Here is a 27828-nt window from a genome sequence, read left to right on the forward strand (position 1 = left end):
GAAAAAAAAACTTTCTTAACGTATTTGATTATTTGACTTTCCCATAATGTGTTTCTTAGTGTTCTTCTCGGGCCTAAACAGTATGATGAAGCACTTGGGCATAAAAATGCAAAAAAGAAGTCCGTAACTGCTGGCCAGGATAGCAAATATCTCCACAGCCACGGTGAATTTTCCCGGAGAGCTAATGTAAGCTGGTATAAATGCAAACCAAACTGCACAGAATATCAACATGCTGAAAGTGATCAATTTAGCTTCATTGAAATTATCAGGCAGCTTTCGAGCTAGAAAAGCGATGACGAAGCAGAAAACGGCCAGGACTGCTATGTACCCCAACACGGCCCAGAAACCAAGAGCAGAGCCCAGTTGACACTCTAAGATGATTCTGTCTTGGTAGAGTAACATGTTCTTAAATGGAAAAGGAGGGCTGATGGTGAGCCAAAGTATGCAGATGATCACCTGAATTAGCGTGAACGCCACCACGCAGAGTCTCTGCTGCATTGGTCCGAAGTACTTCATGAGGTAACTGCCTGGCAGGGAGGCTTTAAAGGCCACCAAGACCAATACGGTTTTACCCAGAACGCAGGAGATGCAGAGCACAAAGGTAATCCCGAAGGCCGTGTGCCGCAGCATACACGACCACTGGGTTGGGCGGCCGATGAAGGTCAGAGAGCACAGGAAGCACATGGTTAAGGAGAAGAGTAACAGGAAGCTCAGCTCAGAGTTGTTCGCTCGGACCAGAGGAGTTTCTTTGTGGCAGTAAAAGACTATCGTTGTCATTGTGCTCAGGAACACTCCTAGTAAAGAGAACAAGGCTAAAAGAGTTCCCAGAATTTCTCCATAGTTCAGAAACTCAATTTCTTTTGGCGTGCAGGCGTCTCTGTGTTTGTTGGACCAGAACTCTGGTGAGCATTTCATACAGTGTATCGAATCTGTAAGCAGGAGAGAGGTTGTTTTCATTTATATGCAATTCAGTAGGGGAAAATAACTGTACAAGTACTTTGTCTTATTATAGATGCTATTTTCATGAGTCTTCCATCAATTGAATGAGGCCACACGAGAGCATGCGCGAAAGAGAACTCGATAACTTCCGATATTGAGAGTGATGCAATTACAGAGCTCGAAGTATTTTTCACCTATTACCGAGGATACTTGTTGTGATCTTCACCCAGAATTTGTGTCTACAAGAAGTGAGTTCATGTCACCATTTTGTGTGTGTGTACAATTGTAAGTCCAGGTCATATCTCCATGTTATGTGCTAAGTTAGCATGTGGCTTTATGTCTGTAAGTTTTTGTACATCAGTTCATGGCTTTAGCATGAACATAAAAGTCGAACCAACACTCCCAGAAAACAAACAAAAAAAAGTTTTTTCTTTCGTTCAGTAGCAGCATTAAGTTAGAAGAACAGAAAGGAAAACAATTTATGTACATTTTTTCATTGTGCGGGTGTTATAAGTCACACCAAAAAAAAAAAAGAAAATGTTTTTACTTTAGTATATTTCAGAGAGTGCAGGAGTTGAAACAATACTTCTACTGCTTTACAGAAGTATCTATACTTCCACGTTTGTATACATCATGAATACTTTTGCCACCTCTGTTTAAATTACCTGTCGAGTTACTGATTTCTCCTGCGGGGCACCTGATGCAGTCGTAGCAACACGGTGGACGTCCTTTCTGGAGGACCTTGCGGTTTCCCGGGGGGCAACTCTCACTGCACACTGATATGGGCACCTGTCACGCAAACACGGGATTCTAATCATTCATAAAGCGTGTACAAGTAGAGTTTCAGCAACAACCACCTTCACCTCGGAGCTTCCATTACCCCACACCACAGGAATGTTACTCATGATGAACTGATTGCTGTCCACCTGGGAAGCGTCATAAATGCCCACCGTCACTCCCTCCATTGTGCCTCTGTTCGTCATCTGCAAGTTGACCAGTTCGTATCTGGCTGGAGAGTCACCATTACTGTCAAAATATACTCTCTCCCCCGCCGGAGTGGTGAAGTTCACCGAGTTGAGATAGTGCAGGACCTGGCGAGATGGGGCGACATGCAAAGAATTTAACACACTAAGAATTTTATTGTATTGTCTTTGAACTGGATTAATTTACAGTACTGCAAAATAAGTACTCAGAAGTAGGTATTTAATATCACTGCACAGAGCTATAAACCTTTATATTGCTGCTAAAAAAAAACCCTGCTCAAACAGATCTTCATCGTCATTGAATTTTTACCGTCATTTTTTCATGTTAAACAACTTTGAGTACAATAAAAACGCTAAATTGATTAAACGAGTTGTGATTATTAAAACAATGATAGATAGAATACGCCGATGCTTGCAATTTTGACTCTCTCCTCACCTGCCATGGCTCAGTATGTGCACTAGTAGCACAACTCCTATTGGAATGGAGCGCGCTCACTTCTCCACACTTGAGTAAGGCGTCGAGAGCATGGGCCACCGAGTAAACGGACTTGTAGACATTGTTAGTAAACCTCAGCTCGGACACATCTGTGAATTGTGACTCGACATCTCGCAAGCTCTCGAGGCCGCTGCAGGGCTTCTGTCCCCCCATTGTGGTTGCTTTCAGGGTGCAGTTGAACACATTCTCCCAGAAGTCTCGCACAAATTGGCTATGAGGGAACATCGAAGGGTGCAGCCCCCTCAGGTGTTGCTCCAGCCCGGGGATCCGAGCCCTGCTAATGGCGAAGCCCAACGAGCCCACGAGGATGTCGTGCCCCTCGCTGTCTGTCAGGGAGTGGTCCGTAATCCAGGCGTCACTGCCGACCCACTGCAGACCTGTAACGTTCTGCTTGTACAGCTCCTTTGCCAACAACTTAATTTCTCTGTGAGACATGAAGGCCATTATTACTTTGGAAGAAGCACTTTGGATTTTGGATGATATCCTCTGCAGGTCTTCAGGGGGACCAGAGGATGAGAAGGCATCCGAAAACTCGATGCAGACTTCGTATTCTTGTGAAGCCTGGATGAATGCAGCAATGCCATTGAGGCCATATTCATTATCCACGGCTATGACTCCGATCCAGGTCCAGCCCAGGTGCTTGACCAACTTTGCCAGGGCTTGACTCTGGTAGTAGTCACTGGGAATGGTTCTGAAAAAGGTTGGATACTCTTTTCTGTTGCTGAGACAGGCACAAGTGGCAAAATGGCTTAGCTGTAAACACAATGACAAATGACGGTGTGGTGACATTCCCAAATAATACATTGTTACAATATTGAACTCATGTATACAGTTCTCCTCACCACCGGAACATGGAAACGTCCTACAACCGGTGCAAATGCGATGGTCGGTCTGGATCCCGAATGTCCCAGGATAGCTTGCACCGTCTCAATTTTTGTACAGTTTTCATCGCTGAAATTTCTTTCTATGCCACCCACCAAAGCCAGTGCAGCTCTCAGAATGTCCATGGTCCCACAGTCGTCATAGATCCTGTAACCCAGCTTGATGCGAGGAAGGATTTCAGGGTTTTGGTTGATCTCATTGATGGCGAATATCATCGTCTGAGCAAATTTAAATTCTCTAAAGTTGAAGCTGGGATGACAAGAAATGTGTCAATTTCAAGCAATGTACACAGTAACAGACTAATAGATGCATTAATTAAGCATAGTGCACTCTAATGGCATTAAAAAGTACATACTTTTTACATGGCCGCACCTCTGGAATGGCTTGAAATGTATTAACTGCATAATCTTGCCCTGTGCGGAATGAAAAAATCCCTCCAATGACAAGATCCCCGTCTTGCGCCATCTCCGGCAAGTGCGGTGGCCCTCGCATCCAGCACGCACACTCCCCCTTCTTCTCCGTGAGCAGGACCCAGATCAGAAGGCACAGCAGCGACATAATGTCGCTATGCAGACCAGGCCAGCTTCGCTAGCACATTCAGGGCTTTATATACAAAAGGAGGGAGAAGTTGTCATGGTTCATCTCACACCTCAGGAGACCCAAGGAAACCCAACAAGTTAAGATGCGTTGTTTGTGGAAATGTAAATTTTAATTTTGTAGTAGAAAGAGAATTGATGGCAATATTTCCCCATGTCCAATTCATTCCATGAGAATTAATTAATGCATGTTGAGCAAAGTATTGGCCTACACTTGGCTCTGAAACCAATTGTGGTGTGGTGTGTGTGTGTGGGTGGGGGGGAGGGGGGTGTAGTGCCCTGACCTCTGGCTGCTACACCGATATGAACCTACAAAAGCTGAACACTGTCCACTTTTCTGGTGATACTGTGACTTGGTAAATGCTGCTGTTGATTTGTATCCTTTCTTCAGGTCAGAGAGCTTTTGCCCATTAAACTTATCAAAAAATGCATTTATGCACATTTCTTTGTCCAATAGGTCACACAAAAAGTCCTCCCTGAACTGTTCCCACGTAGCCTAATCGTAATCACATACAATACCATATGCAGGGGTGGGCCTAAAGTTAGCACTTGGATGGGTAAATTGAACTCAATTTCTTGGTGAGATTTATCAATAAGGATCAGAGGTTACTGAATGGGCTTAATTTATTTTGGAACTGTTTTTTTTTTTTTTTTTTTTTTCTTTTTAGAAACTCATCGCATTCATCCAAACAGGCTATACTTCTCACTAAGAGAACTTCCTATTCAGACAATTCAGACTGTTTGGACAAACATGCCGCCGCACCCACACAATGGATTTAAACATGCAAATATAAACAATATGTCCTATTTGTTGGATTGCATAACCCACAAAGCTAAGGAGCTGAAAGTCAAGCTGTCTGTTGCTCCCCTTACCAAACAACTTTTGTCCTATGTGACATTTTTTATTAATTGTACTTTGGAACTAATGCTTATAACAGAGATAGTAGTGCTCCTGATGGAACTTTGTCCTCCAAACAACAGTTTTTTTTTTTTTTAGCTCCCCTGGATTGACTTGTGGAAGTGGGAACTTGCCTCACTTTTCAAGGTCAGTTTTAAAAGAAAACTGATTACTACGAACCAGTTCAGAATCATGACATCACGATAAGTAATATGTCATTTGTTTTATTTGCAGCAATTTATTGTCCACCAAGTACAATGACAGCTTCATTTCTGAATTTTTATACACACACACAAGCGCACACGCACACACACACACACACACACACACACACACACACACACACACACACCTACGCACACACGCATGGATATTTTGCTTTATGAGAGACTATTGATTGTTGGTGATTTTATGATTCACATTTCTTGTGCAAATAAACCAGTAGTCAATGACTTTTTAATTGTGGTACAATCTTTTAGAATCTTGTACATTTTGTTTCTGGACTGACGCATAACACATGGCCACACTTTAGATTTGGTCCTATGCTACTGTTGTATTGCACCTGTGCTTGCATTCTACTCATCTGTACCAACAAACCCCTGATTGATTAATTTGATAATATGTGACCATAGGGTCTATAAACAGTTAATTCATCTCACTGAAACTCTTTCTAAATCTAAAAAAATTCTGCTCCAATACTTTTTTTTATAAGAATTTTACTGTCCCTTTACTTCTGATGCTCTTCTTTGTATTCTTTTCAGGTCGCATTAGTATGATGTAACATTTGGGAAGAAATATGCATATGAGCAGTCCAAAACTGGAGGCCAAAATTGCAAATATCTCTACAGCGACACTGAACTTGCCCGGGGAGCTGACATAAGCTGGGATGAAAGTAATCCAGACAGCAGAAAATATCAACATGCTGAAAGTGATCAGTTTGGCTTCATTAAAGTTATCAGGAAGCTTGCGGGCCAGAAAGGCCAGAACGAAACATAACAGTGCCAAGATTCCTATGTAGCCAAGCACAGCCCAGAACCCCAGAGGTGAACCCACAGCACACTCCAAAATGATTTTATCCTTAAACTCTTTGAAATTTTTAAAAGGAAATGGAGGAGCGATGATGAGCCAGAGGACACAAATGACCACCTGGATGAGAGTGAAAGCCAGCACACTGAGTCTTTGCTGAAGAGGGCCAAACCACTTCATGACATGACTGTCAGGAAGCGTGGACCTAAAGGCCATCAGCACCACAACAGTTTTGCCCAACACGCAGGAGATGCAGAGCACAAAGGTTATACCAAACGCCGTGTGTCGTAGCATGCAGGACCACTCGGTGGGCCGGCCGATGAAGGTCAGAGAGCACAGGAAGCACAAAAATAAAGAGAGCAGCAACAGGAAGCTTAGTTCTGAGTTGTTGGCCCTGACGATTGGAGTCTTCCTGTTTTTGAAGTAAACAAAAGCCACAGCAGCAGTCAGGCACGAGCCCAATAGAGATGCCGTTGTGAGGAGAGATCCCATGACCCCCTTGTACGACAAAAACTCTGCTTCTTTCCTCGTGCAGGCATCTCTCCTCTGGTTTGACCAGAAATCTGGGTGGCATCGCATACATGTGACAGAATCTGAAAATGGAGGCAAGACATTTATCAAAGCCTTCTGCATAGGTTATAATCACACTCACAAAAAGTCAACATTATATTGAGAGAAGAAGCAGAGCAAGCAGAAATAAACAACTGCACAAGCAAAAACCACGTTAAACATCCATGCAGTCTAATTCAGGTCGTGGTAAATCTATTCCATCTGACTTTCACCCTGGACTCGTTGCCCATCAATTACAATGCACGTATGAGCAATCGACCAGTCACACTCACATTTGCACCAATTTAGTCTTCATTTTACAATTAATTGTTATATTTTAACTTTTCTTCATGCCTCATCTAAATATGACCTAGCCCGGCGAATCCCAACCAGTATTTGTGTGACACATTACTATCCCACTGGTGTTCTCGGCAGGACATGAGCTGTTCCAATATGATTGGCTGCAGGATTCTCTCCACCGCAATATGATAAGCTGCTGCATCCTTTTACTATTTCCAGTTGGGGAAAAAAGTATGTGACTTCAATGTGTTGGCGTTTATATGAATCTCAATCCCTGTAACCCAAATTAATTCTAATCTAGCCCAAAGATACCCCAAACCTATCCAAAAACTTAACCAACACAAACCTCATACTTTTACTGCTATACGAATGCGATACATATTTGGCTTGATCATCAGTGGCGTTCCTATTAATTAACAATGCACCAGCGGTGTATTGTCATGGGCAGATTAGTTAAAGGTCCCATATTTTTACTATTCAGACCACCATAGAGGGATTCTCGAACATGGAGTTAGTATAAAAGTGTCAATTTTATTTAAAAAAATTTGATTTTCTCATCCGAGTTTCTACAAAAGGTCCCACAGACAGCTACTTCTGTTTAAGCCTGTTTTGTCCCTATTTGGCTTAGCCTTCCCCTTTTCCTCTGATTGGTTTTCTCCATGTAGAAGACCCGCTGTTAATGTCAGTTTTGTGTTAATTAAACAGGCTCAGATATCAGACTGAGCAATTGTCAGTCAATTAAGGTGAGATCATTCATTCAGGCGGCACGGTGGATCAGGTGGTGAAGTGGTGGCCTCACAGTTCTGAGGATCCGGGTTTGATCCCGGACCCACCTGTGTGGAGTTTGCATGTTCTCCCCGTGCCTGTGTGGGTTTTCTCCAGGCACTCCGGTTTCCTCCCAGATCCCAAAAACATACAACATTAATTGGACACTCTAAATTGCCCCTGGGTGAAATTGTGAGTGTGACTGTTGTCTGTCTCCAAGTGCCCTGGGATTGGCTGGCAACCAGTTCAGGGTGTACCCTGCCTCCTGCCAGACGACAGCTGGGATAGGTACCAGCACTCCCCGTGACCCTTATGAGGATAAACATGAAAGAAAATGGATGGATGGATCACTCATTCATTCATTCATTCATTCATTTATTTTCCAAGACACTTAACCTCACACGGGTCGCAGTAGTGCTGGTGTTTATCCCAACTATCATCCTGTCACACTCACAATCATACCTAGGGGCAATTTAGAGTGTCCAATGAATGCATGTTTTGGGGAGTGTGGGACGAAACCAGACTGCCCAAAGAAAACCCACGTCAGCACAGGGAGAACATGCAAACTCCACACAGGCAGGGCTGGGATTCAATCCCCGGACCCCAGAATTGTCAGGCCAACCTTATAACCATTTGTGTCACCGTGCCATGATCATTATTTCAGTATTCATTTTTGAGTGATGGTGTCCCCTGAGATTTTTTTTTCATGTGGAAAGGGTACCTTGACGCAATAATGTTTCAGAAACATTGACTTGGCTTATGTGTCCATAAAAAAACGTGGCCCTTGATAGCAAATATTTTCCCACTCTTTATGTGTCATACCTGTGGTGTTACTGAATTCACCCTCTGCACACCTCACGCAATCATAGCAGCAGACGGGCTTTCCTTTCTGCAGAACCTTTCGTGTCCCTGGCTGACATTTCTCACTGCAAACTGACACAGGGACCTGCATGACAAAAATGTAGGGAAACTTGTAAACACGTTTTGCAATCAACTGTGGTACGCATACACCACTCACCTTGTGTGAGTTCTTAGCCCAAATCAGAGTTCTATTATTCAGGTTCAGCTGTTTGTTTGCAGATGCGTCATAGAGACCAACTGTGACAAATTTGACTGTCCCGTTTACTGTTGGCTGCCAGTTTATGATTTCATACTTGGCTGTTGGATCTCCATTCTCATTGAAGTAAACCTCATCTCCTTCTTTAGTTCTGAATCTAATCTTCTTCAGGTGGCGTAAAATCTAAAGCAAGATAGATATGTGAGCTGATGGCATGATGTAAAAAAAAAACAAATTAATTTGTACTTACTGTAAATGGCTGTAGCTGAAGATTTGTGTTACATGTTGTGTTACAGCCAAGAATATCATGAAGTGCATGGGCCACGGCGTACACAGCTTTATAGACATTGTTAAAGATTGGCATGAGCGACATATCAGTGAAGGTCTTTTGAACGCTGCTAAGGTCTTCAAAACCGCTGCACTCCCTTCGCTTATCACCTGATGAGTTTGCCCTCTCAAACTGACACGTGAATAATGTCTCCCAGAATAACCTAAATGTGTCATCGCCAGATGTATTTAGACGTTTTATGTCCAACATGAACTCCCTCATTCCGCTGACATGTGCTTTGGGGATGGCCAACCCGATTGCTCCATCTAGGATGTGTGTCTGATCCATAGCTGCCATTTGGGAATCAAAGATCCAAGACTCTGTGCCGACCCACTGGTAGCCAGTCAGGTTGTGATGTGACAGTTGATGAATTAATACCTCCAGGTCCATGTGGGAGAGGAATGCAACAATCACTTTGGACGTAGAAACCTTGATAACATCGATTATCTTTTTTAATTTGTCTGGTGGATCCATCCTAAAGAAAGATACTGAAAACTCCAGACATATACCAAGCTGTCGGGCAGTCTCTGTGAATGTGGCCATTCCATTATTGCCATAATCATCATTGGTTCTGATAGCTCCCACCCAGGTCCAACCAAAGTACTTGACCAGTTGGGCAAGAGCTCTACTCTGGTAATAATCACTGGGTATTGTCCTTAAGAAAGATGGGTATTTGACTTTATCACTGAGACAAGCACAAGTGGCAAAGTGGCTTATCTGCAGGAAAAGAGGAAGACATTACTGACAATATTTACTTCAGATAGTAATCACAGCGCATTTCGGTCTAATCCTACCCACCAGTGGGATGTGAAAAGGTCCGATAACAGTTGCTATAGCCATGCAAGGCGAGGACGCCGTCTCTCCCACAATGGCCTGCACCTGGGCTGGTCTGATACAAGGCTCATCCAAAGGGCTGTCTCCATCTCCATTGGCCAAAGCCAGTGCCACCCTCACCGCTCTAGCGATGGAGCCACAAGAATCATAGATTTTGTAGCCCAGAGAGAGGCCAGGCAACAGGTCAGTGCGGTTATTGATCTCCTCAATGGCAAAGACCATGGCCTGGGTAAACTGGAAGCCCCTAAATTTCAAACTGGGTGCAGACAGTTTGAATGAAGCAACATTTTAAGGAATGAAGAGCTCAAACCGAGGTCGAGAGTTTACCTGGCGCACTGCAGTGGTGGCGGCTTGCGTGCATAGCTTTCTTGTCTGTCTTTCCAACTGCTGTGAAGGGAAAAGATTCCCCCCAACAGGATGTCGCCAGCATTAAATAATTGGGGCTTCTCCAGATCTCCTCGACGCCTGCAGATTGGCTGCTCGGCCCGGGAGAAAGTCGCTACGAGGAAGAGATGTAAAAGTGCCCAACCCTGCTCTGCCAACTTGTGTCTGGGTGTCATGGTCTGAGCATGAAGCTAAACCACAAAATGACGTGGGACGCCGACCATTCATGTGAATCACTTCTCACACTGTTTTATATACTTGTAGAGCTGACCTAAGAGGTGGGGTAGGAGGAGGGAGATGCACCAAAAGAAGTAGGACATTTTGTTACATTTCTATAATCTTTTTCAACTTTGAATATAAAAATTGTGCAATGTGAAAATTGAGTCATAGATTTGTTCTTTATTCCGCATTTTCCTACAGTGAAAACTTGAGAAACAAGTTGTTTTACACAAGTTTCTTTTTTCGTTTTCAACATATGAATCCAGAATCCATCTTTACCATGATGTTCCCATCGTAAATTTTTAGTCAGAAAAAACATTTGGTGTCAGGAAAGCAACCGAAGTATGGTTAAACAATCACAGCTTGTATATTGTATATCGTGTACGCTTTCAAGCAACTGAAGAAAGACATTCACTGCCTGCCGGTGGGAAATAATGGTCATCCCACAACAGTGTACGGAGCTCTGAAAGGCCAAAGAATCAAGGAGGTGACCTCTAACTTTTACTGTCTCTTAAATATCTTTCAAGACCCATTCACTAAAGAGTTGATTCTGAGGATTCTGACTTGGGTTAACCTGCTGCTGGAACTCGCAGGTTGGGGATCTCACTCTGATGGCGAAACATGGGGCCCCAATAAGGATGCCAGTGTGTCTCTTGGCGGTCAGATACTGTATTTGGATGGGATCCAAGAGTCACTGCAGCACAGTCTTGTTCTGGTTTTATAGCTTCCTCTCGCAGAAATTTATCTCTCCAGGTGCGAGGAAAGCTGTTAAAACCCCTTGCAGTGGCACTGCCTCAACACCTTCTCAGGAGAGTCTGTTCTCGAGATGACCTGCAACTTCTCGATACTGACATCCTCCTGACTTGTCGCTCCGATAGCCATTTTTGCCAGAATCACTGTCAGCCACCCAGGACTAGTCAAAGTGTTTGATGAGTTGGACTGAGTCTGCACTGGAGGTAATCAATGGGGTTGGTTCTGAAGAAGGAGGGGGGTTCCACTTTCTGTTACTCAGACAGGCACAATAGGCAAAGTGGCTCATCTGAAAAGAAAAATGTGAAAAACAGCCAAACATGAAAGACATACAGTACGGTACTACACTGACAATGAAATATAATGCCACCAAATGCATATACTGTACTGTATTTTCTCACATTGTAGACCATTTGTTTAGGTTTGGGTAATTTCTTTGGGCTGTATGAGTTAGTTGACGTCCATCATTAAAATTTCCATTGATTGTCTTTTCATCTACTCGAAAAACAAACATTATAAAACAAAATATTTACAGAAACCATGCATAACTGTATAAAATTAGCACTTGTGGACACACACATAAGAACAGGTAGAAACAAGTTATATGATATTATGGATGCTCCTTTGATTGAAAAAGCCATGCATTACTCAAGAAAGATTTAATGCATTAGTGTTGAGCCATTTAAAACAACATGCCTTAATTCCTTCCGCTTCCGTCAGCTGTGAATTGGAACACTACCCCGTCAAATTTAGATGAATTTGTCCTTCAATTTGTCTTAATTTTGCCATTAATTTGAAAGAATTCTGCATCCGCATAAGACCAATCAAGTTCTTCGTTTGACAGGTGGTCAAAATAAACACCTGCACACACCTGATTAAGCAGAGCAGTGGCCTGTCTCACCTTTAATTTGCTATTATTGTTATTTTCCACGGAAGGCAGTGTTTAACAATCAGTTGATGTGCCTCTTGGGGCCAAGTTTAATTAAAAAAGTGGATGTTTATGTGATTGCAGCGATGTCAGTGGATCAAACACCTTGGAACTCTCCAGAGGGTCAACCATGTGGGATGTGAACGAGGTCTGGTGCCTCCGGCTTGACCTTGACTTACACCTGTGGTACATGCACACATGCACAATAACAAGCAAAAAAGTCCCTGTGGAGTTTAGTATCTCTTGCCTTCTGTCACAATTTGCTCTTGAAACCATGACAACATGACCTCCCAGAGGAGTCTTATGATGCTCAGGAAACCTTGAACGAGATTATCACTTGTATTTGACCTTGATCTTTAATGAGATGAGAAAAACACTGATTTGACTTTTTCCCCAATCTGTCTTGTTTGGTCAATGCTAAAAATTGACACAAAGATTGAGAAGCAACGTAAATATGACTTACAGTGTAAAACTGATTCTGTGTGTACGTGTGCGTGTGTGTCTCCTGTTCGGCTATTAGATCAAGCAGAATGGAGAATCTGCATTACCTTTCTGATGCAACAGCTTTACTATGTCACAATGGAGTTTTTTTAGCGTACTCTGTGATTTCCCAGTATTTTAAATTAACTTTGTTAAGGATCGGAGTTGATTGGTTGAACAGAACAGAATTTCTAGAAGGGGTAGAAAGACAAAGACACAATGCGCTAACTGTCAACAGAATGGGGAGAAAAAAAATCATTCATCAATCATCTACAACAAAGAAACATTAAATGTGGGTGCTGCATGAGACCCAAACCCCACACCCTGTGGCGGAAGGGCAGAACAAGGACAGGACAAGAATCATGCAAGACAAGGATCGTGAACTAGGCTATACAACTGAAATCTCGTGGGACCGAGCAATTCTCGTATACATGTGATATTTGTCGCAATAAGTGAGTAGGCCCACGGCCAGTGAAAGAAAACCCTTGGGTGTGTTCCAACGGACACCTGGAAGTGAATTCATACCCCGCTTTCCTCTATCGCTACCTATTAAAAGATAAACTATATATTATCAAGCATGGCCTGGGACAGTACTTTGACCTAACAAATGGGCATTAAGATCTTTAGTCGTACGTTGTCAACTATCATATTTTCCTGTAGTGCAACACAAAGTTGCAGATATAGCTATACAAAGAGAAAGCCACAGTGTTGCTTTATGAGCGCTGGAGTCAAAGAAGCAAGTCTTTGCAAATCAGTGGATTCAAGTCCATGTGAAGTCAAGCCATTGCTATTCAAGTCCAAGTTGAGTAGCAAATCTTTTAATTTATTGTTAAGTCGAAGCTAAAGTAATCAAAATCATGACTCGAGTTCACACCTGTAAGCTCTCCACCTATCACCCCAATGAGGATGAGCATTATGGAAAAAAAAATGGATGGTTGGACTATTGTGCCATCTCATGGCTTTATTGTGCAACAACAGCTATTGTCCTTTAATTTATACTAACAACAATTGTAGAAAATAGTTTGCATGGTTTCTTATAAAGTTATTTCCTGAGATGACGAGAAAACAATAATGATTTGGGGGTTTTCATTGGCTGTGAACTAAAATCTTGAAACTAAAACTATCGAGGCCCACTAACCTGCGGATGAGGTGATTGTTATTTAGAACAATATAGTAGACTGAAACCCGAGTGGCTGACATATAAAAACAAGGCAGGACTTTAAGGACAAGCAGAACAGTGTAGAACAGACAAACACAGGAAATGCTAAGTAACAGAATATTAGGCAAATAGTCATGGCTTTTGATGAATTGAGAATGTAACTTTTTATTTTTATTTTTTTTTTTACCAAAGTGATGGGGATTCAATAAATTATAAAAGTTAAGGGTAATGTATTGTAATGGAGTAAAATGTACTAACTAAACTAATTACTCAATAATTTCATGTATTAACGTTAGGATTGTATCCAGGTTGTTTAAAAAAAAAAAAAACAATAACCCAACTAGATTTATTCAACAAATAGTGTCGCTTGTTTTATTTCACCATTACACATGGACTATACTGTATGGGTTAATCCTCGGTCAAGAATAATACATATAATTTATTATAAAAATCATGCTACATATACTTTTTTTGCAAGCCATTCTAATACAATTACGTTATTGTCCACGTTTGGCTGTTTGGTCGTGGTTGGAGGGGCCTCAGGCACAGAATGGCAACTAACAGTGGCTTCACGTGTAGTTTACCACCACCAAGGTGTTACTTTAGAATGAATGAATAAGGTGTAACATTGTAAAATGTCTTTGAGGATCATGAAAATTGTTATAATTACCCCAGTGAGCAGTATAGAAAATGGATTGATTTTAAAACTTTGAGTCTAAAATACACATATACAAAAAACTACACAGAATTGACCTACTAATCAGTTGATCGATTCTTTATAAAATACTGAAAAAATAGAAAAACCTTCACTTGTTTATGTATATACAGTACATCTATATAAAAGGCAAAGCTCTGTTTCTTTAAGCAGTATTTTATCTTATGAGCATATACTAAGTGTTTATTGGAAAGCCAAAGTCAACCAATTAGCTTGTTTTGAACAAGGTCATCACTCCTTCAATTAAGGCAGAAATGAATTAATTTCCCTTTGCGTACTTGATGAGCGTGTGTGTCTCTCACACTGCCTCAGGCTCGCATGTCATCAGTCTTGCTGGAAACTCTCGCTTGTCTTTGCTTGCCCGACGACCCGCCGGGAATCGAGTCACCCAGCAGCTGAAGCCAGCGCTCTCTCAACCAAATAGACACAATAACACATTTAAGTGCATCCCAAGCGAGTGTGATGATCCGCTTCGACAGCTTATTATTACTGCCGACCGGGTAATTAAAAGGAAAAAACATCACCGGTCCCGAGGCGGCCTCGCAGCTGATGGCTTCAATCTGGTAGTTTGTCCAAGTTGGACTGGCAAACGCTGAAGTATTTTATGAATCCTTTATATTCATCATTCACTCATTACAATAGACTTTGCACTTGTGCAGAAGTAGTGTTCAGTATTGTACACTGTACATCTGTAAAAGCGAACAGTGGTGAGAATTACGAGGAACCATCAGCAACATAATTCACAATTACGGCTCTCATAGCTGAATCAATCTTTTATCTTTTCACACGCTTTCAACCCTGCGTTTTATGCGGTCATGCGGCGCTAACCCTAACGGCGCTGGCGTTAGCGTGGCGCTAGCGTTAGCACAGCGCAAGCATTAGCGCTCCTGGTTATAAGCCTCGGTACACAGAAAGAGTTTAATGCTAGCGCCGCACTAATGCTAGCGCCAGGTTTATAACCAGGTGCGCTCTGTAGGCCGGGAATTATGGTACACATGATTAATGAAACACTCCAATGCAATGTTCAACATGCAAACTCCACACAATCGGGCCGGGATTTGAACCCCAGTCCTCAGAACTGCGAGGCCAACACTGTTACACGGTTACAAAAGATTTTAGGGTCATGTGAATGCATTTTGGGTTATTTACATAAAATGTGGTGCAGTATGTTGGGCACGTTTCTTTTTATGATGAATAAAACTGGATGTGAATTATTGTGTGTTTTTCTTTCGTCATCATAACATTATGTCTTGACCGGGATATTTCAGTAAAGGTAGAAAGGAAAGAAAGGAAGAAAGTATTTCCATCTATCTTTTGGGCCATTTTCAGCAGATAAAACATTTGGGGTAACTTGGAAATTTGTACTGGTCAATAGGTATGTGGTGTTGGGAAATGAAACCCTCATTCAAGAGAACCGGCATTGTTGGAGATGTACATATAATTTTAATTGAAGCAATTGGACCCACTTCAAATTTTTCATTCCCACTCTCAAAGATACACTGTTAATGACTTAAAAAAAAAGATCATGAAGCTGTGGGAAAGAGTAGTGAAGGCTAAAAGTGAGTATTTGCAAGCAAAAAGAAGAGTATATTAGTACCACAGATGCGTTATATTCCTTGAGGGTGTTGCTAGAGAAGTACAGATAAGGTCTGAAGCAGCTACATTATGCCTTTGTAGATCTTGAGAAAGCCTATGACAAAGAAAACCCAGAGAGGAACTGTGGCACTGCATGCAGAAGTCTGGTGTGGAAGAGAAGTATGTTAATACGACAGGACATGTATGAGAGCTGCAGAACAGTTGTGAGGTGTGCTGTAGGTGTGATAGAGGAATATAAGTTGGAGGTGGAAGTGCATCTGGGGTCAGCCCTGGGCCCCTTCTTGTTCGCAGTGGTGATGGATAGACTGGAAATCCCCTTGGACCATGATGTCCGCAGATGATATTGTGATCGGCAATGAAAGCAAGGAGCAGGTGGGGGAACAAAAGATGGAGGCATGCACCGGAGAGGAGAGGAATTAAGATTAGCCAAAGAAAAACAGAATATATGTGTGTGAATGTGAAGGTTGGAAGGGGAAGTGTGAGGCTACAGGGAGAAGAGATAGCAAGGGTGGACAACTTCAAATACTTGGGGTCATCAATCCAGAGCAATGGTGAGTGTGGTAAGGAAGTGAAGAAACGGGTCCAAGCAGGGTGGAAGAGCTGGTGGAAGGTGTCTGGTGTGTTATGTGACAGAAGAGCCTTTGCTAGGATGAAGGGCAGAGTTTATAAAACAGAGGTGAGGCCGGCCATGATGCACAGATTAGAGACGGTGGCACTGAAGAGACGGGAAGCAGAGCTGGAAGTGGCAGAAATTAAGATGTTGAGGTTCTTTCTAAGGAGTGAGCAGGTTGGATAGGATTAAAAATGAGGTCTTCAGAGGGACAGTAAAGGTTTGATGTTCTGGAGATGTTTGAGAGAGTAGACCTTGATGGTTTGGAGACATCCAGGGGAGAGATGAGTGAGTGTTTTGGTTGAAGGGTGATGTGGACACAGTGAAGAAAATAAGTATTTGAACACCCTGCTATATTGGAAGTTCTCCCACTTAGAAATCATGGATAGGTCTGAAATTTTCATCGTAGGTGCATGTCCACTGTGAGAGAGATAATCTAAAAAGAAAATCCAGAAATCACAATGAATGATTTTTTAACGACTTATTTGTGTCATACTGCTGCAAATAAGTATTTGAACACCCGAGAAAACCAATAATGTTAATATTTGGTACAGTCGCCTCTGTTTGCAATTACAGAGGTCAAAGATTTCCTGTAGTTGTTCACCAGGTTTGCACGCACTGCAGGAGGGATTTCGGCCCACTCCTTCACACAGATTTTCTCTAGATCAGACAGGTTTCTGGGCTGTTGCTGGGAAACAGGGAGTTTCAGCTCTCTTTAAGGATTTTCTATTGGGTTTAGGTCTGGAGAATGGTTAGGCCACGCCAGGAACTTGACATGCTTCTTAAAGAGTCACTCCTTGGTTTTCCTGGCTGTGTGCTTCAGGTCATTGTCATGTTAAAAGACCCAGCCACGACCCATCTTCAGTGCTCTGATTGAGGAAAAGAGGTTGTTCCCAAAAAAAAATCTCATAATACATGGCCGCTGTCATCCTCTCCTTAATACAGTGCAGTCGTCCTGTCCCATGTGCAGAAAAACAGCCCCAAACCATAATGCAACCACCCCCATGCTTCACAGTAGGGATGGTGTTCTTTGGATGGAACTCATCATTTGTCTTCCTCAAAACACGATTAGTGGAATTAAGACCAAAAAGTTCCATTTTGGTCTCATCTGAACACAAAACATTCTCCCATGACTCCTCTGTATCATCCAAATGGTCATTGACAAACTTAAGATGGCTGGTTTAAGCAGGGGAACCGTGCCATGCATGATTTAAAATTATGACGTCCTCGAGTATTACCAACAGTCACGTTGGAAACAGTGGTCCCAGCTCTTTTTAGGTCATCGACCAAGTACTGTCGGCTGATTCCTCACCTTTCTAAGGATGATTGGGACTCCACAAGGTGATATCTTGCATGGGGCTCCACTCCGATTGAGGGTGACCGTCATGTTTAGCTTCTTCCATTTTATAATGATTGCAACAAAACAGTGGACCTTTTTTCACCAAGCTGCTTGGCAATTTCTGTGTAGGTCTTTCCAGTCGTGTGGGGTTGTACAATTTTGTCTCTGGTGTCTTTGGACAGCTCTTTGGTCTTGGCCATGTTACAAGTTTGAGTCTTACTGATTTGTATGGGGTGGACAGGTGTCTTTACGCAGCCAACGACTTCACACAGGTGCATCTGATTCAGGATAATACATGGAGTGGAGGTGGACTTTTAAAGGTGGACTAACAGGTCTTTGAGGGTCAGAATTCTAGCTGATGGACAGGTGTTCAAATACTTATTTACAGCTGTATCACACAAATAAATCATTATAAAATCATACATTATGATTTCTGGATTTTTCTTTTTAGATGATCTTTCTCACAGTGGACAAGCACCTACGATGAAAATTTCAGACCCCTCCATGATTTCTAAGTGGGAGAACTTCCAATATAGCAGGGTGTTCAAATACTTATTTTCTTCACTGAAGAACTGCCAGGCAAGAGAGCTCGAGGAAGACCAATGAGACGGTTGATGGATGTAGTGAGGGAAGACATGAGTGCAGTTGGTGTTTGAAAGGAAGATGCAGGAGATAGGTTTAGATAAAATAAAATATGACACGTTGTGGCAACCCCTAACAGGACAAGCTGAAAGGGGAACCAAAAAAAGTCTTAAAAGTCTTGGAGTCCTTTCCACTTTGCATGCACCCATACAATCCTTTGATTCAGGTGTGAGTGTGTGTGTGTGTGTGTGCCTGTGTGTGTGTTTGTGTCTGTGTATGTATCTGTCGCTCCATATAACTGAAGGTTGACTTAGGCCTGCTCAGGCGTGACATGGTGACATGACACCACTAATTTCTCATCTCCGTTTGGGCTAAACCGCCTCCTTGTTATGGTTGTTATTTTCGTGGAAACATAGTTTCCTTTTCCATTGATTCACTGGCCCAGGAGAAATCAGTTCAATTTGACAGCGATACTATGTGACAGGGGGCACACACAATGTATATTTGAGGATATAAAGGCTTGTGGCTTGTTTGTGGAGTGCTTACTCTGCTGCAATGAGGCACTGCGGAAGGTTTCCACTAAGGAGAACATTTAGAACATTTGTTTTTAAGACTTTTCTGAAAAACATGTTTCAGGTTTGGGTTGAGCCTCGCAGGTCGTGGCATAGGACAGAAGTGGCGATCTTGAGCATCCTGTGGGTGGCGATGTTGTTCCCCCACAAATCTCACGAAGACGAGAAGCCCTTTTGTGACGTCATCCCAGGTTCTATAAACCTGCCAGTGCTGGAAAAAAGGGGAGACATCATCTTGGGGGGGCTTTTCTCCCTTCACGATATGGTAGTGGAGCCAAATCTGACGTATATATCCAGGCCCCCGCCAACTAAATGCAGCAGGTAAGAACTTTGAGGAGATGATAACAAATGACCATATTTAATTTTAATACCGTTTTTTTCCCCCCTTCAGATTTAACTTCCGTACATTCCGCTGGATGCAGACCATGATTTTTGCTATTGAGGAGATCAACAAGGAGGGCAAACTGCTTCCCAATGTCAGTCTGGGCTATAAGATCTATGACTCTTGCAGTACCCCCCACCAGGCTCTCAAGGCTGCCATGGAGGTGATGGGCAGTGACAAGGCTTCCATGGCGGGAGGGGGGCTTCAGAGTCATAGCATCTGCAACTGGGCTGTACCGGCCATCATAGGGGACGGAGGCTCCACCCAGTCTCTGGTCGTGGCACGCTTCTTAGGGGTCCTCCACATACCACAGGTGAGAGGGAAATCATTTTTTTTCTTTTATTTTCTTTTTTTATTTTGAAATTATTTAATTCACAAGCCAACAGTTCTGAACATTTTTTAAAGTCAAAAATTGATTTCTATGTATGCAGCTGTTATTAATGTCTGTTATCTCTGTCTTTTAGGTGAGTTACTTCTCGAGCTGTGCTTGTCTGAGTGACAAAAAGGAGTTTCCTGCTTTCTTAAGGACCATGCCCAGTGACTTCTTCCAGGTAGGTGACCCTCACTGTTCAGATGTCTTATATACTGCAGTTTGTAAATTGTTTATTATTTAGTCATATGCATTGTTTATATTAGGGATGAAAAATGTCAAACTGTAAATACGGTGATTCTCAACTGGTGAATCAGAAGCCAGTTAATGGTTTGAGTTGCAAAAAGCTCATGATAAATACATGCACTGTGTCTGTATTCTGATTTTCCTGGTCCACTACAGACCTGGCTTAGCAAAGTTCCCACAGGGAACACATTGATTAGTTAATTAAGAGGAAGTGTAACTTCCTTGTGTTCTCGTGATGAGTTTACCGCAGAAATGAAATGCAGTCAGATCAGCCTCTGGCCAGCAGCTATGATGGTTCGGACAGGCTTCAGTTGAAACGACATATAAGAATAGAATTTATGTTTTCACAGGCTACTTTTAAACAACATGTTTACTTTATTGTTCTTAACAATTCCAAAAGTGGATTGTGCTTCAGTATTACTCGAACAAATTTTAATATGTACGTTAATACCATGTTTAGTATAATGTATAAGGTGTCCTTTAGGAGATGGCGAAAAAAAGTTGAATGTCCCAAAGAAATCCAATTCTAATATTGTAAACGGTTCAATCTTCCTAATATAGATTCAAGAGTTAAAGCCTTGTTTATATTGTCAGTTTATAAACCAGTTTCAAATCATATTCCTTTAACAGGACTTTAGGAAAGGAAATAAGTGTTTATGTAGTAAGCCTGATGGAAATTGTTAATTGAATTATGTTTTTTTTTGTTTGTTTTTATTCATGCTTTGTATCTTCCTTCACCAACATTCATTTCAACTGAAGAAAACATTATTTTGCTGTAAAATATTCACATTTCCTTCATAATGGGTTGGATTGTTTTATGTCCAACCTTTTTGCCACCACCATTTCCCATGGTCTACGTGGATGAAAATTCACTTTAGGCGTCACGATTTACCAATTTTAGTACAATGGCTTGTGGGTTTAATATTATTTGCATTCACAATAAGGTGTGTTGCAATACTTAAATTGCATGTCTGCGATTATTTTTTAGTAATATTGTGATAATACAAATCATCCTTTGATAAGAATAATCTTACTGCATTTTGTTGTATCCATTTTAGCTCTGGTTTATGTGTATGAAAGTATGTACATGACTATTCGAAGGAGTTTGTTTTCATGGCGTTCTGCATATTTATTTTAGGTGGACGCGCTTATACAGCTGGTCAAACATTTCGGCTGGACATGGGTGGGTGTGATTGCAGGGGATGATGCATACGGCCGGGGAGGTGCAAACATCTTTGCTAATGAAGTGAGTCAGCAAAAAAATGGGACCACCTCAATGTGGTCACTTGTTAACAACATAAGATATACACAGAACATTTTACATTTTTTGCTAAATGAATGGGAGTACTTATCTAATTGCATGTGTATTTGTTTATCTATGTTAGTAAGATAGACTGAGAGGTACAACTATTTATTATTTCACGAAATGACTGAAGGTAAATTTGCCCCATGTACTGTCTCAACCTGTATCTACAGAGTAATAGCTTTGCTTTTCTAACAAACCCAGATTTCACCATAAGTACATTTTTGTAAACATATGTCGTGGCTCAATAAAGGCCGGAAGAGTGAAGACATTTTGTATGTCGCAGGTTAGAAAATTAGGTGCATGTGTGGCCCTCCATGAGATCATTCCCAAGCACCGAGCACAGAAGGCGATCTCATCCATCATTTCCCTAATCCGCTCCTCGGGGGCACGTGTCATCCTGGTGTTTGCCTTGGAACAGGACGCAGCGGCGCTCTTCGATGAAGCTCTCAGGTGGGCTACTTCTTTGTTTGTCAATCAGCCTGGAATTTAACAATTCCTTTGACATATCTCATCATTGCAGGGAGGGGCTCAACGGGATACAGTGGCTGGCCAGTGAGGCCTGGAGCACAGCGGCTGTTCTGTCCACGCCCGAAAAGTATCAGGCCATCCTGCAGGGCGCCATGGGCTTCGCCATCCGTCGAATGGACATCCATGGACTGCGTGACTTCTTGCTCCGCCTGCATCCATCAAACCCCGATGCCAATGGAGACCCTTTTCTGATTCCATTTTGGGAAGAGGTTTTCCAATGCAGCCTGGGTGAGGGAAGTGACAACCCACCATGCACTGGAGCAGAAGATCTGAGCAGTGTGGCAAATATCTATTCAGACGTGTCCCAGCTGAGGATATCCTACAATGTCTATAAAGCAGTGTATGCTATCGTGAATGCACTGAGGAGCATGAGAGACTGTGATGATGGAAAAGGCCCATTTGCTCTTCAGGCATGTCCAGATGCAGCTACCATACAGCCATGGCAGGTATTAAAGGGTCCTATAGTCTGGCTATTTAGACCTAAATGAGCTAACATGGACTTTGTATAAGAGTGTCAGTTTCATTTAAAAAAATAACTAAATAAATAAATAAAAAAACCCACTTTATTTTTGCCATATGACTGTTCCAGAAAAGGCCTATCTGGCAGCTACTAATATTTGACCCAGGTTTGTACCCGCTTTGTCCATATTTGGCTAAGACCACGGCCTTTCCCCTGTTGGGTTGCCTCTGTATAGAAGACCCACTTGTGAGAACACACGTTTGTTATGTTGACTTTGCTGGTTCATGAACAGAGAGGTAGGCGGAGATATTCGCTAATGATGTAGATAAGGTTGAGAAAAATGACAGAAAAATGTCCAAAACTCATGAATTCATGGATGATTTCAATTCATATTTACATTTACTAAGGAACTCCAGAGTCAATATTACATCATAAATTCTACAAATTTGGCCACATAAGTCCCCTTCAATACCCAATACATAGCTTGTATTAAATTTATTTGGTTTTTAACCATCTAATTAATGCACTCTTTATCCTTAGCTGCTTCATTACATAAAACAGGTGGATTACCTCAACTCCTTCGGAGATGAAATCACGTTTGACGGGAACGGTGATCCGGCGGCCATGTACGACCTGGTCAACTGGCAGCTGAAACAAAGCGGAGGGCTCAAGTTCGTCACCATCGGAAAGTTTGATGAGACGGTGGTAAACAGACAGCAGACGCTCCGAATCCAAAGCCAGGATATCGTGTGGCACGGCAACAAGAAACAAGTAGAAATCTCATTGAACTCCTTATGGAAATACATTTGCCACACCTTCACAAGTTAATGACATCATTACTTGAGCTGTAAAAAAAAAAAAAAATCTTTCCTTTGACAGAACACAATTGGAAAGTTAGTAGGAATGTTCCATTCTGCTAAGCCTGACTAATTGCTTTACAGTGGCCTCCATGATGGGTTAAATTAAACGATGCGGATGTGTTCATTGATTCATTAAATCTACAGGGTGTCCCTTTTTATCGATTTCCTTTCAGGTCCCTTTCGGACAGACGTGAGCCCATCAGGATTTGGCAGCTTAGGTTTTGCTTCTTTGTTTTGGAGCTTGTTGCCCATGTTGTGCCAATTGACATTCGAGTGGCATTCCAAAATTGCTGCCTACCTTGCTGCCTGCAGTTCAGCAGCAGCTTTAGACGCTGTATTGACATTACACTGCTCGAACGTAGCACAATTAACTGTGGCAAGTTTCTCAAACAAACTACCCAGCAGAAGGCTGGAAATGTATCTGGAGGACATGACTCAAGTTCCGTATATGCTCCGGAGAGTGACAGCATTACCTGTACCGAGTTCAGGTACCTGAAAGGCTTCAAGATGATGATGATACTCAACAACTTGAACTCTGAGCAGGTAAGGTAGGTTATCATTTTCCGAAGCATCCACCGAATTGATATTTTGTGGATTTTTGGTGCCTTTGTGCCAGTGCCAGCTCTAGCAGTTTGGTGGTTTCCTCAGTGGTGGCAGTAACAGGCCTTCCGCTCTGTACTTTGTCAAGTACAGATCATGTTGCTAGAAACTCGCCTTTGATGACGTAAATAGCACTACGATAACCATGAAGCTTCTCAACTGGTGTTGAACTGCAGTTGGGGACAGAATAACGCTTAGTCGACTTTGCTAGCAGACAATTTTGCAACGCTGCTTTGACGTCATGATGGGATATGGGCATGGTTTTACAAACACAACAAAGCATAAGCTGTCAAATGTTGACGGCCTCTCGTCTGTCATCGATACCTGAATCCAAATAGACAAAAAGGAAGTATATACTTTTGCAAGACACCCACCTGCAAATGAGTAAGGTGTGCAGTTGCAAAGTGTCTTTGAGTACCTACAAAACAATGTGAATTTTTTCTTTTCCTTTTCTCTTATTATGGCCTGACTGTGTAGGAACCTGTGTAGTTTGTGTCACTCTTGTTGCACAGGTCCCGCTCTCAGTATGTAGCAACATTTGTCCTCCGGGAACCCGCAAGGCGATCCGACCTAACTTCCCTATCTGCTGCTATGATTGCATGGTGTGTGCAGCAGGGGAGATTAGCAATCAGACTGGTGAGGATCCTCGCTCCTCATACGTGACGAGACTCCCTGGTCAAGCTCCCGAAGCGTCATTACTCTGCTTTCCAGACGCCATAGAGTGTGTGCGCTGCCTGCCCGAGTTCTGGTCCAACAGCGAGAGGACCGCCTGCATCCCTAAACAGGTGGAGTTCCTCTCATTCAGCGACACCATGGGAATTACGCTGATGGCGATAGCCCTCATTGGCTCCTTCTGCACCTGCGTCGTGGCCTTCGTCTTCTCCTACAACAGGACCACCCCAGTGGTCAGGGCCAACAACTCAGGCCTAAGCTTCCTGCTCCTCTTCTCTTTAACCTTGTGCTTCCTGTGCTCGCTCACCTTCATCGGCCGGCCCTCCCGGTGGTCGTGCATGCTGCGCCGTACGGCCTTCAGCATCACCTTCGTGCTCTGCATCTCGTGTATCCTGGGGAAGACCATAGTGGTGCTGATGGCCTTCAAGGCCTCATTTCCTGGCAGTCAAGTCATGAAGTGGTTTGGACCCGCACAGCAAAAAGTCATCATTAGTCTTTGCACACTGGTTCAGGTGAGGACACTTTAATAAGTAAAATACTAATAGGTTTGATTCAGATTTACCTAGGTTCAGAAAAACTGAATTTTTCCCTGTGGGGTAATTGAGGCTGAAATTTTATAGGCAACGAAACCCGACTGAAATGTCGAGCAGTGTGCAATGATTTGTAACTAGATTTCATAAGCAAGAAGCTATCAGCCACTAGATTTTGTGCAATTCCGCCATTGAATTGCAATGGCATTGCACTTTCACTGATTTAACACCCAATAAAAGAGCTTTTACAAACAAATAGAGGTTTTGGGATCCAAACAATCCAGGTGGCTACTGACGACCCATGCCAAAACAGAATATACAGTATATTTTTATGCGGTATATGTAAGAAAACTTAGCAGTAAATTTATTTGTGGTTTAATATGTACCTGTGGCTCAAAAACAAAGTGTGGAGAATGTCTTTCAGAAAAATGCACCTAAGCTTTCACGCCCAAATTTATGTTTCCGGGTACAAAATGACATCCAGCCAGATATACTGTATGGTGTATGTTGCTATAATACCGGTGCTTATTTATTATACTATATTATTTATTTTTTCCTCCCACATCCCAAAAACATGTAACATTAATTGGACACTCTAAATTGCCCCTAAGTGTGATTGTGAGTGTGACTCTTTGTCTCTATCTGTCCTGCAATTGGCTGGCAACCAGTTCAGGGTGTACCCTGCTTCCTGCCCATTGACAGGTGGGTTAGGCTCCAGCACTCCCCGCGACACTCATGAGGATAAGCGGAAAAGAAAATGGATGGATAGATTATTTAATTTGGACTTCTGCATGAAAAAGCAAAGCGTGGAGAGTCTCTGTCTTGGAAATCCATGGGTGTGATCAAGTGAATAGTGCCAATAGTCTCTCAAATATCCACATTCTCTCCTTTATTCTCTTCTGGTTCCTTTCATCATGTCCAGTCAGGCAAGGCTATCCACTCTTTTCTTGACAATTGCACCATGTTATTTGTGGTTCAATTTAAAGTAATGCAGTACAGCATTCTATATGTGTTGTCTCAAAGCGTTGTTGGAATAGCTTGATATCGCTTGATGTCCGCAATGAAGTTCAGAACTTTTCACCCAAGTAATTTAATGTGGGTTAACCTGCCCATTGGTTTTGTGTAATTGTATTTGTTTAATGTTTAATTGTCTGTATGTCATGTGTGATTGGCTGGTCGACAAGTCTGCCGGGATAGGCTCAACTTTCCACATAACCATGACCTAGATAAAAAATGGAGGGATGTGTATAGCCAAAAAGTAAATTAGTAATGACAATTATTAATAATATACAGAAGAAAAAGCCTCATCATTGGTGAGATTTATACGTTTTTGTAATATTTTGTCTAAGTAGTAGTAGTACAAGTATTGTATCGTAGTTGATATGTATCTCTTCAACCTTATTCATACAGGTGCTGATCTGCACCGTGTGGCTCACCGTGGCCCCCCCAACGCCTCTCCAGCTGATTCCCCGTGAAAGCGCCATTGTCATTCTTCTGTGCGACGAGGGCTCGCCGGTGGCCTTCGGTTTGGTTCTGGGCTACATCGGTTTGCTGGCCTCCCTCTGCCTCCTGCTGGCATTCCTGGCCCGGAAGCTTCCAGACAATTTTAACGAGGCGCGTCTCATCACGTTCAGCATGCTCATCTTCTGTGCCGTGTGGGTGGCCTTTGTTCCGGCGTACATCAGCTCCCCAGGAAAGTACTCCACAGTCACCGAGGTATTTGCCATCCTCGCCTCCAGCTATGGCCTGCTGGGCTGCATTTTTGCACCAAAGTGCTACTTAATTCTCTTTCGGCCCAAAAAGAACACCAGGAAACACATCATGTCCAGAATGGACAAGTTTTAGGAACTATTTTGCTCATGTTATAAGAGGCGTTGACAGCCAGCATTGCCTTCTTTGAAGGCCTATGAGTGTCAGAAGCCCTCAACAACTTTTACAACTTAAGTTCTAATTTTGGGGCCTTAAAATTGTAGTCAATTGTTTTCATTTCAATGCCTCTGCACTTGTTAATTTTTTTTTCTGCCTTAGTTTTGGCCTTAGCCTTGAAAATCAGTAGTGCTGGCCTCTGTAACTACAGTATAACTACCGTATATTATTATTATTATTTAAACAAGATTTCAAATATATCTTCACGATACCAGAGCACTGGCCCCTCGATAATGTCAGGTCTGAACAAAACCTATTACAGCCAAGCTCGAATAACAAGACACGTCTGTCGTGATCTGCCCCTCTGAATACATTTGAATATCAAAATCATTTTATTTCCACATTTTATGCTTTTGGTGATGTGTAGTGGGACACTTGCCTGACTCTGGTGCAGGCAGCATGGGTTCAGTTCCCACTCAGTGATGGTGTTATTTCCCCTCCGACTGACTGGTGACTAATTTAGGGTGTAGTCCGCTTTTGACCAGCAGTCCCGCAACCCTTGTGTGGATGAGTGGCTCAATCATGGATGGATTTTTTTGTCAGGGTTATTAGATGAAAAATTGATTTTGTATTTAGCTAGGCGACTGGTAAGAGCATCTGGCTTATAGTTCTGAGGACCAGGGTTCAAATATCAACCCCGCCTGTGTGGAGTTTGCATGTTCTTGTTCTTGTTCTTGCATGTTGTTGTTGGGTTTTCTCCGGGAATTCCGGTTTCCTTCCACATCCCCAAAACATGCACGGTTAATTGAAGACTCTAAATTCCCCATAGGTGAGATTGTGAGTGCTGGTCGTTTGTTTCTATGTGCCGTGCAATTGGGTTTCAACCAGTTAAACATCCATCCATCCATTCATCCGTTTTCTTAGCCGCTTATCGCGGGTATTGCTGGAGCCTGTTCCAGCTGTGAACGGGCAGAAGGCAGGGTACATTCTGAACTGGTTGCCAGCCAACCGCAGGGCACAC

At 42.6% G+C, this 27828-nt stretch overlaps 3 protein-coding genes across 6 annotated transcripts; 1 reads left to right on the plus strand and 2 right to left on the minus strand.

Annotated features, from left to right (window-relative positions):
- Positions 1-15: 15 nt before the first annotated feature.
- LOC133504844 (extracellular calcium-sensing receptor-like) lies at positions 16-3792 on the minus strand. Its single transcript, XM_061827515.1, has 6 exons — positions 3656-3792; positions 3261-3549; positions 2359-3171; positions 1803-2030; positions 1605-1728; positions 16-929 (listed from the first exon to the last, which is right to left on the minus strand). The coding sequence occupies exons 1-6, from the start codon at positions 3790-3792 to the stop codon at positions 16-18; spliced, it is 2505 nt and encodes an 834-aa protein (XP_061683499.1).
- On the plus strand, positions 807-27828 carry LOC133504843 (extracellular calcium-sensing receptor-like). 4 transcript variants are annotated; one of them, XM_061827513.1, is made up of 12 exons: positions 807-902; positions 12019-12120; positions 19052-19308; positions 19379-19682; positions 19834-19920; positions 21124-21231; positions 21575-21741; positions 21812-22265; positions 22820-23050; positions 24252-24375; positions 24451-24923; positions 26352-27828. In XM_061827513.1, the coding sequence occupies exons 3-12, from the start codon at positions 19121-19123 to the stop codon at positions 26784-26786; spliced, it is 2571 nt and encodes an 856-aa protein (XP_061683497.1). In that variant the 5' UTR covers positions 807-902; positions 12019-12120; positions 19052-19120; the 3' UTR covers positions 26787-27828. The 4 variants fall into 4 exon arrangements, with proteins under 4 accessions (XP_061683497.1, XP_061683495.1, XP_061683498.1 ...); XM_061827511.1 differs by lacking the exon at positions 807-902 and adding an exon at positions 5966-6085; XM_061827514.1 differs by lacking the exon at positions 807-902 and adding an exon at positions 6455-6900.
- LOC133504846 (extracellular calcium-sensing receptor-like) lies at positions 5402-9909 on the minus strand. The gene is made up of 4 exons (XM_061827517.1): positions 9618-9909; positions 8742-9536; positions 8257-8674; positions 5402-6413 (listed from the first exon to the last, which is right to left on the minus strand). Exons 1-4 carry the CDS (start codon positions 9873-9875, stop codon positions 5500-5502), a joined length of 2385 nt encoding a protein of 794 aa, XP_061683501.1. The 5' UTR covers positions 9876-9909; the 3' UTR covers positions 5402-5499.

The sequence above is a fragment of the Syngnathoides biaculeatus genome, chromosome 8 (genome assembly GCF_019802595.1).
Source record: "Syngnathoides biaculeatus isolate LvHL_M chromosome 8, ASM1980259v1, whole genome shotgun sequence".
In the NCBI taxonomy this organism is placed as follows: Eukaryota; Metazoa; Chordata; class Actinopteri; order Syngnathiformes; family Syngnathidae; genus Syngnathoides; species Syngnathoides biaculeatus.

Bases quoted from the DNA above. Each gene is read 5' to 3' on its own strand.
- LOC133504843 (XM_061827510.1), top strand. From the start codon at position 18,971: ATGAGGCACTGCGGAAGGTTTCCACTAAGGAGAACATTTAGAACATTT. The intron at 19,309-19,378 runs GTAAGAACTTTG...TCCCCCCTTCAG, and splicing joins CCGCCAACTAAATGCAGCAG to ATTTAACTTCCGTACATTCC. The intron at 19,683-19,833 runs GTGAGAGGGAAA...TCTGTCTTTTAG, and splicing joins GGGTCCTCCACATACCACAG to GTGAGTTACTTCTCGAGCTG.
- LOC133504846 (XM_061827517.1), bottom strand. From the start codon at position 9,875: ATGGTCTTTGCCATTGAGGAGATCAATAACCGCACTGACCTGTTGCCT. The intron at 9,537-9,617 runs GTGGGTAGGATT...CTTTTCCTGCAG, and splicing joins GACCTTTTCACATCCCACTG to ATAAGCCACTTTGCCACTTG. The intron at 6,414-8,256 runs GTATGACACATA...CTCCATTTTCAG, and splicing joins TGAATTCAGTAACACCACAG to ATTCTGTCACATGTATGCGA.
- LOC133504844 (XM_061827515.1), bottom strand. From the start codon at position 3,792: ATGCGAGGGCCACCGCACTTGCCGGAGATGGCGCAAGACGGGGATCTT. The intron at 2,031-2,358 runs GTGAGGAGAGAG...CCATCTCGCCAG, and splicing joins CACATACTGAGCCATGGCAG to GTCCTGCACTATCTCAACTC. The intron at 1,729-1,802 runs GTGAAGGTGGTT...TTTGCGTGACAG, and splicing joins GGGGTAATGGAAGCTCCGAG to GTGCCCATATCAGTGTGCAG.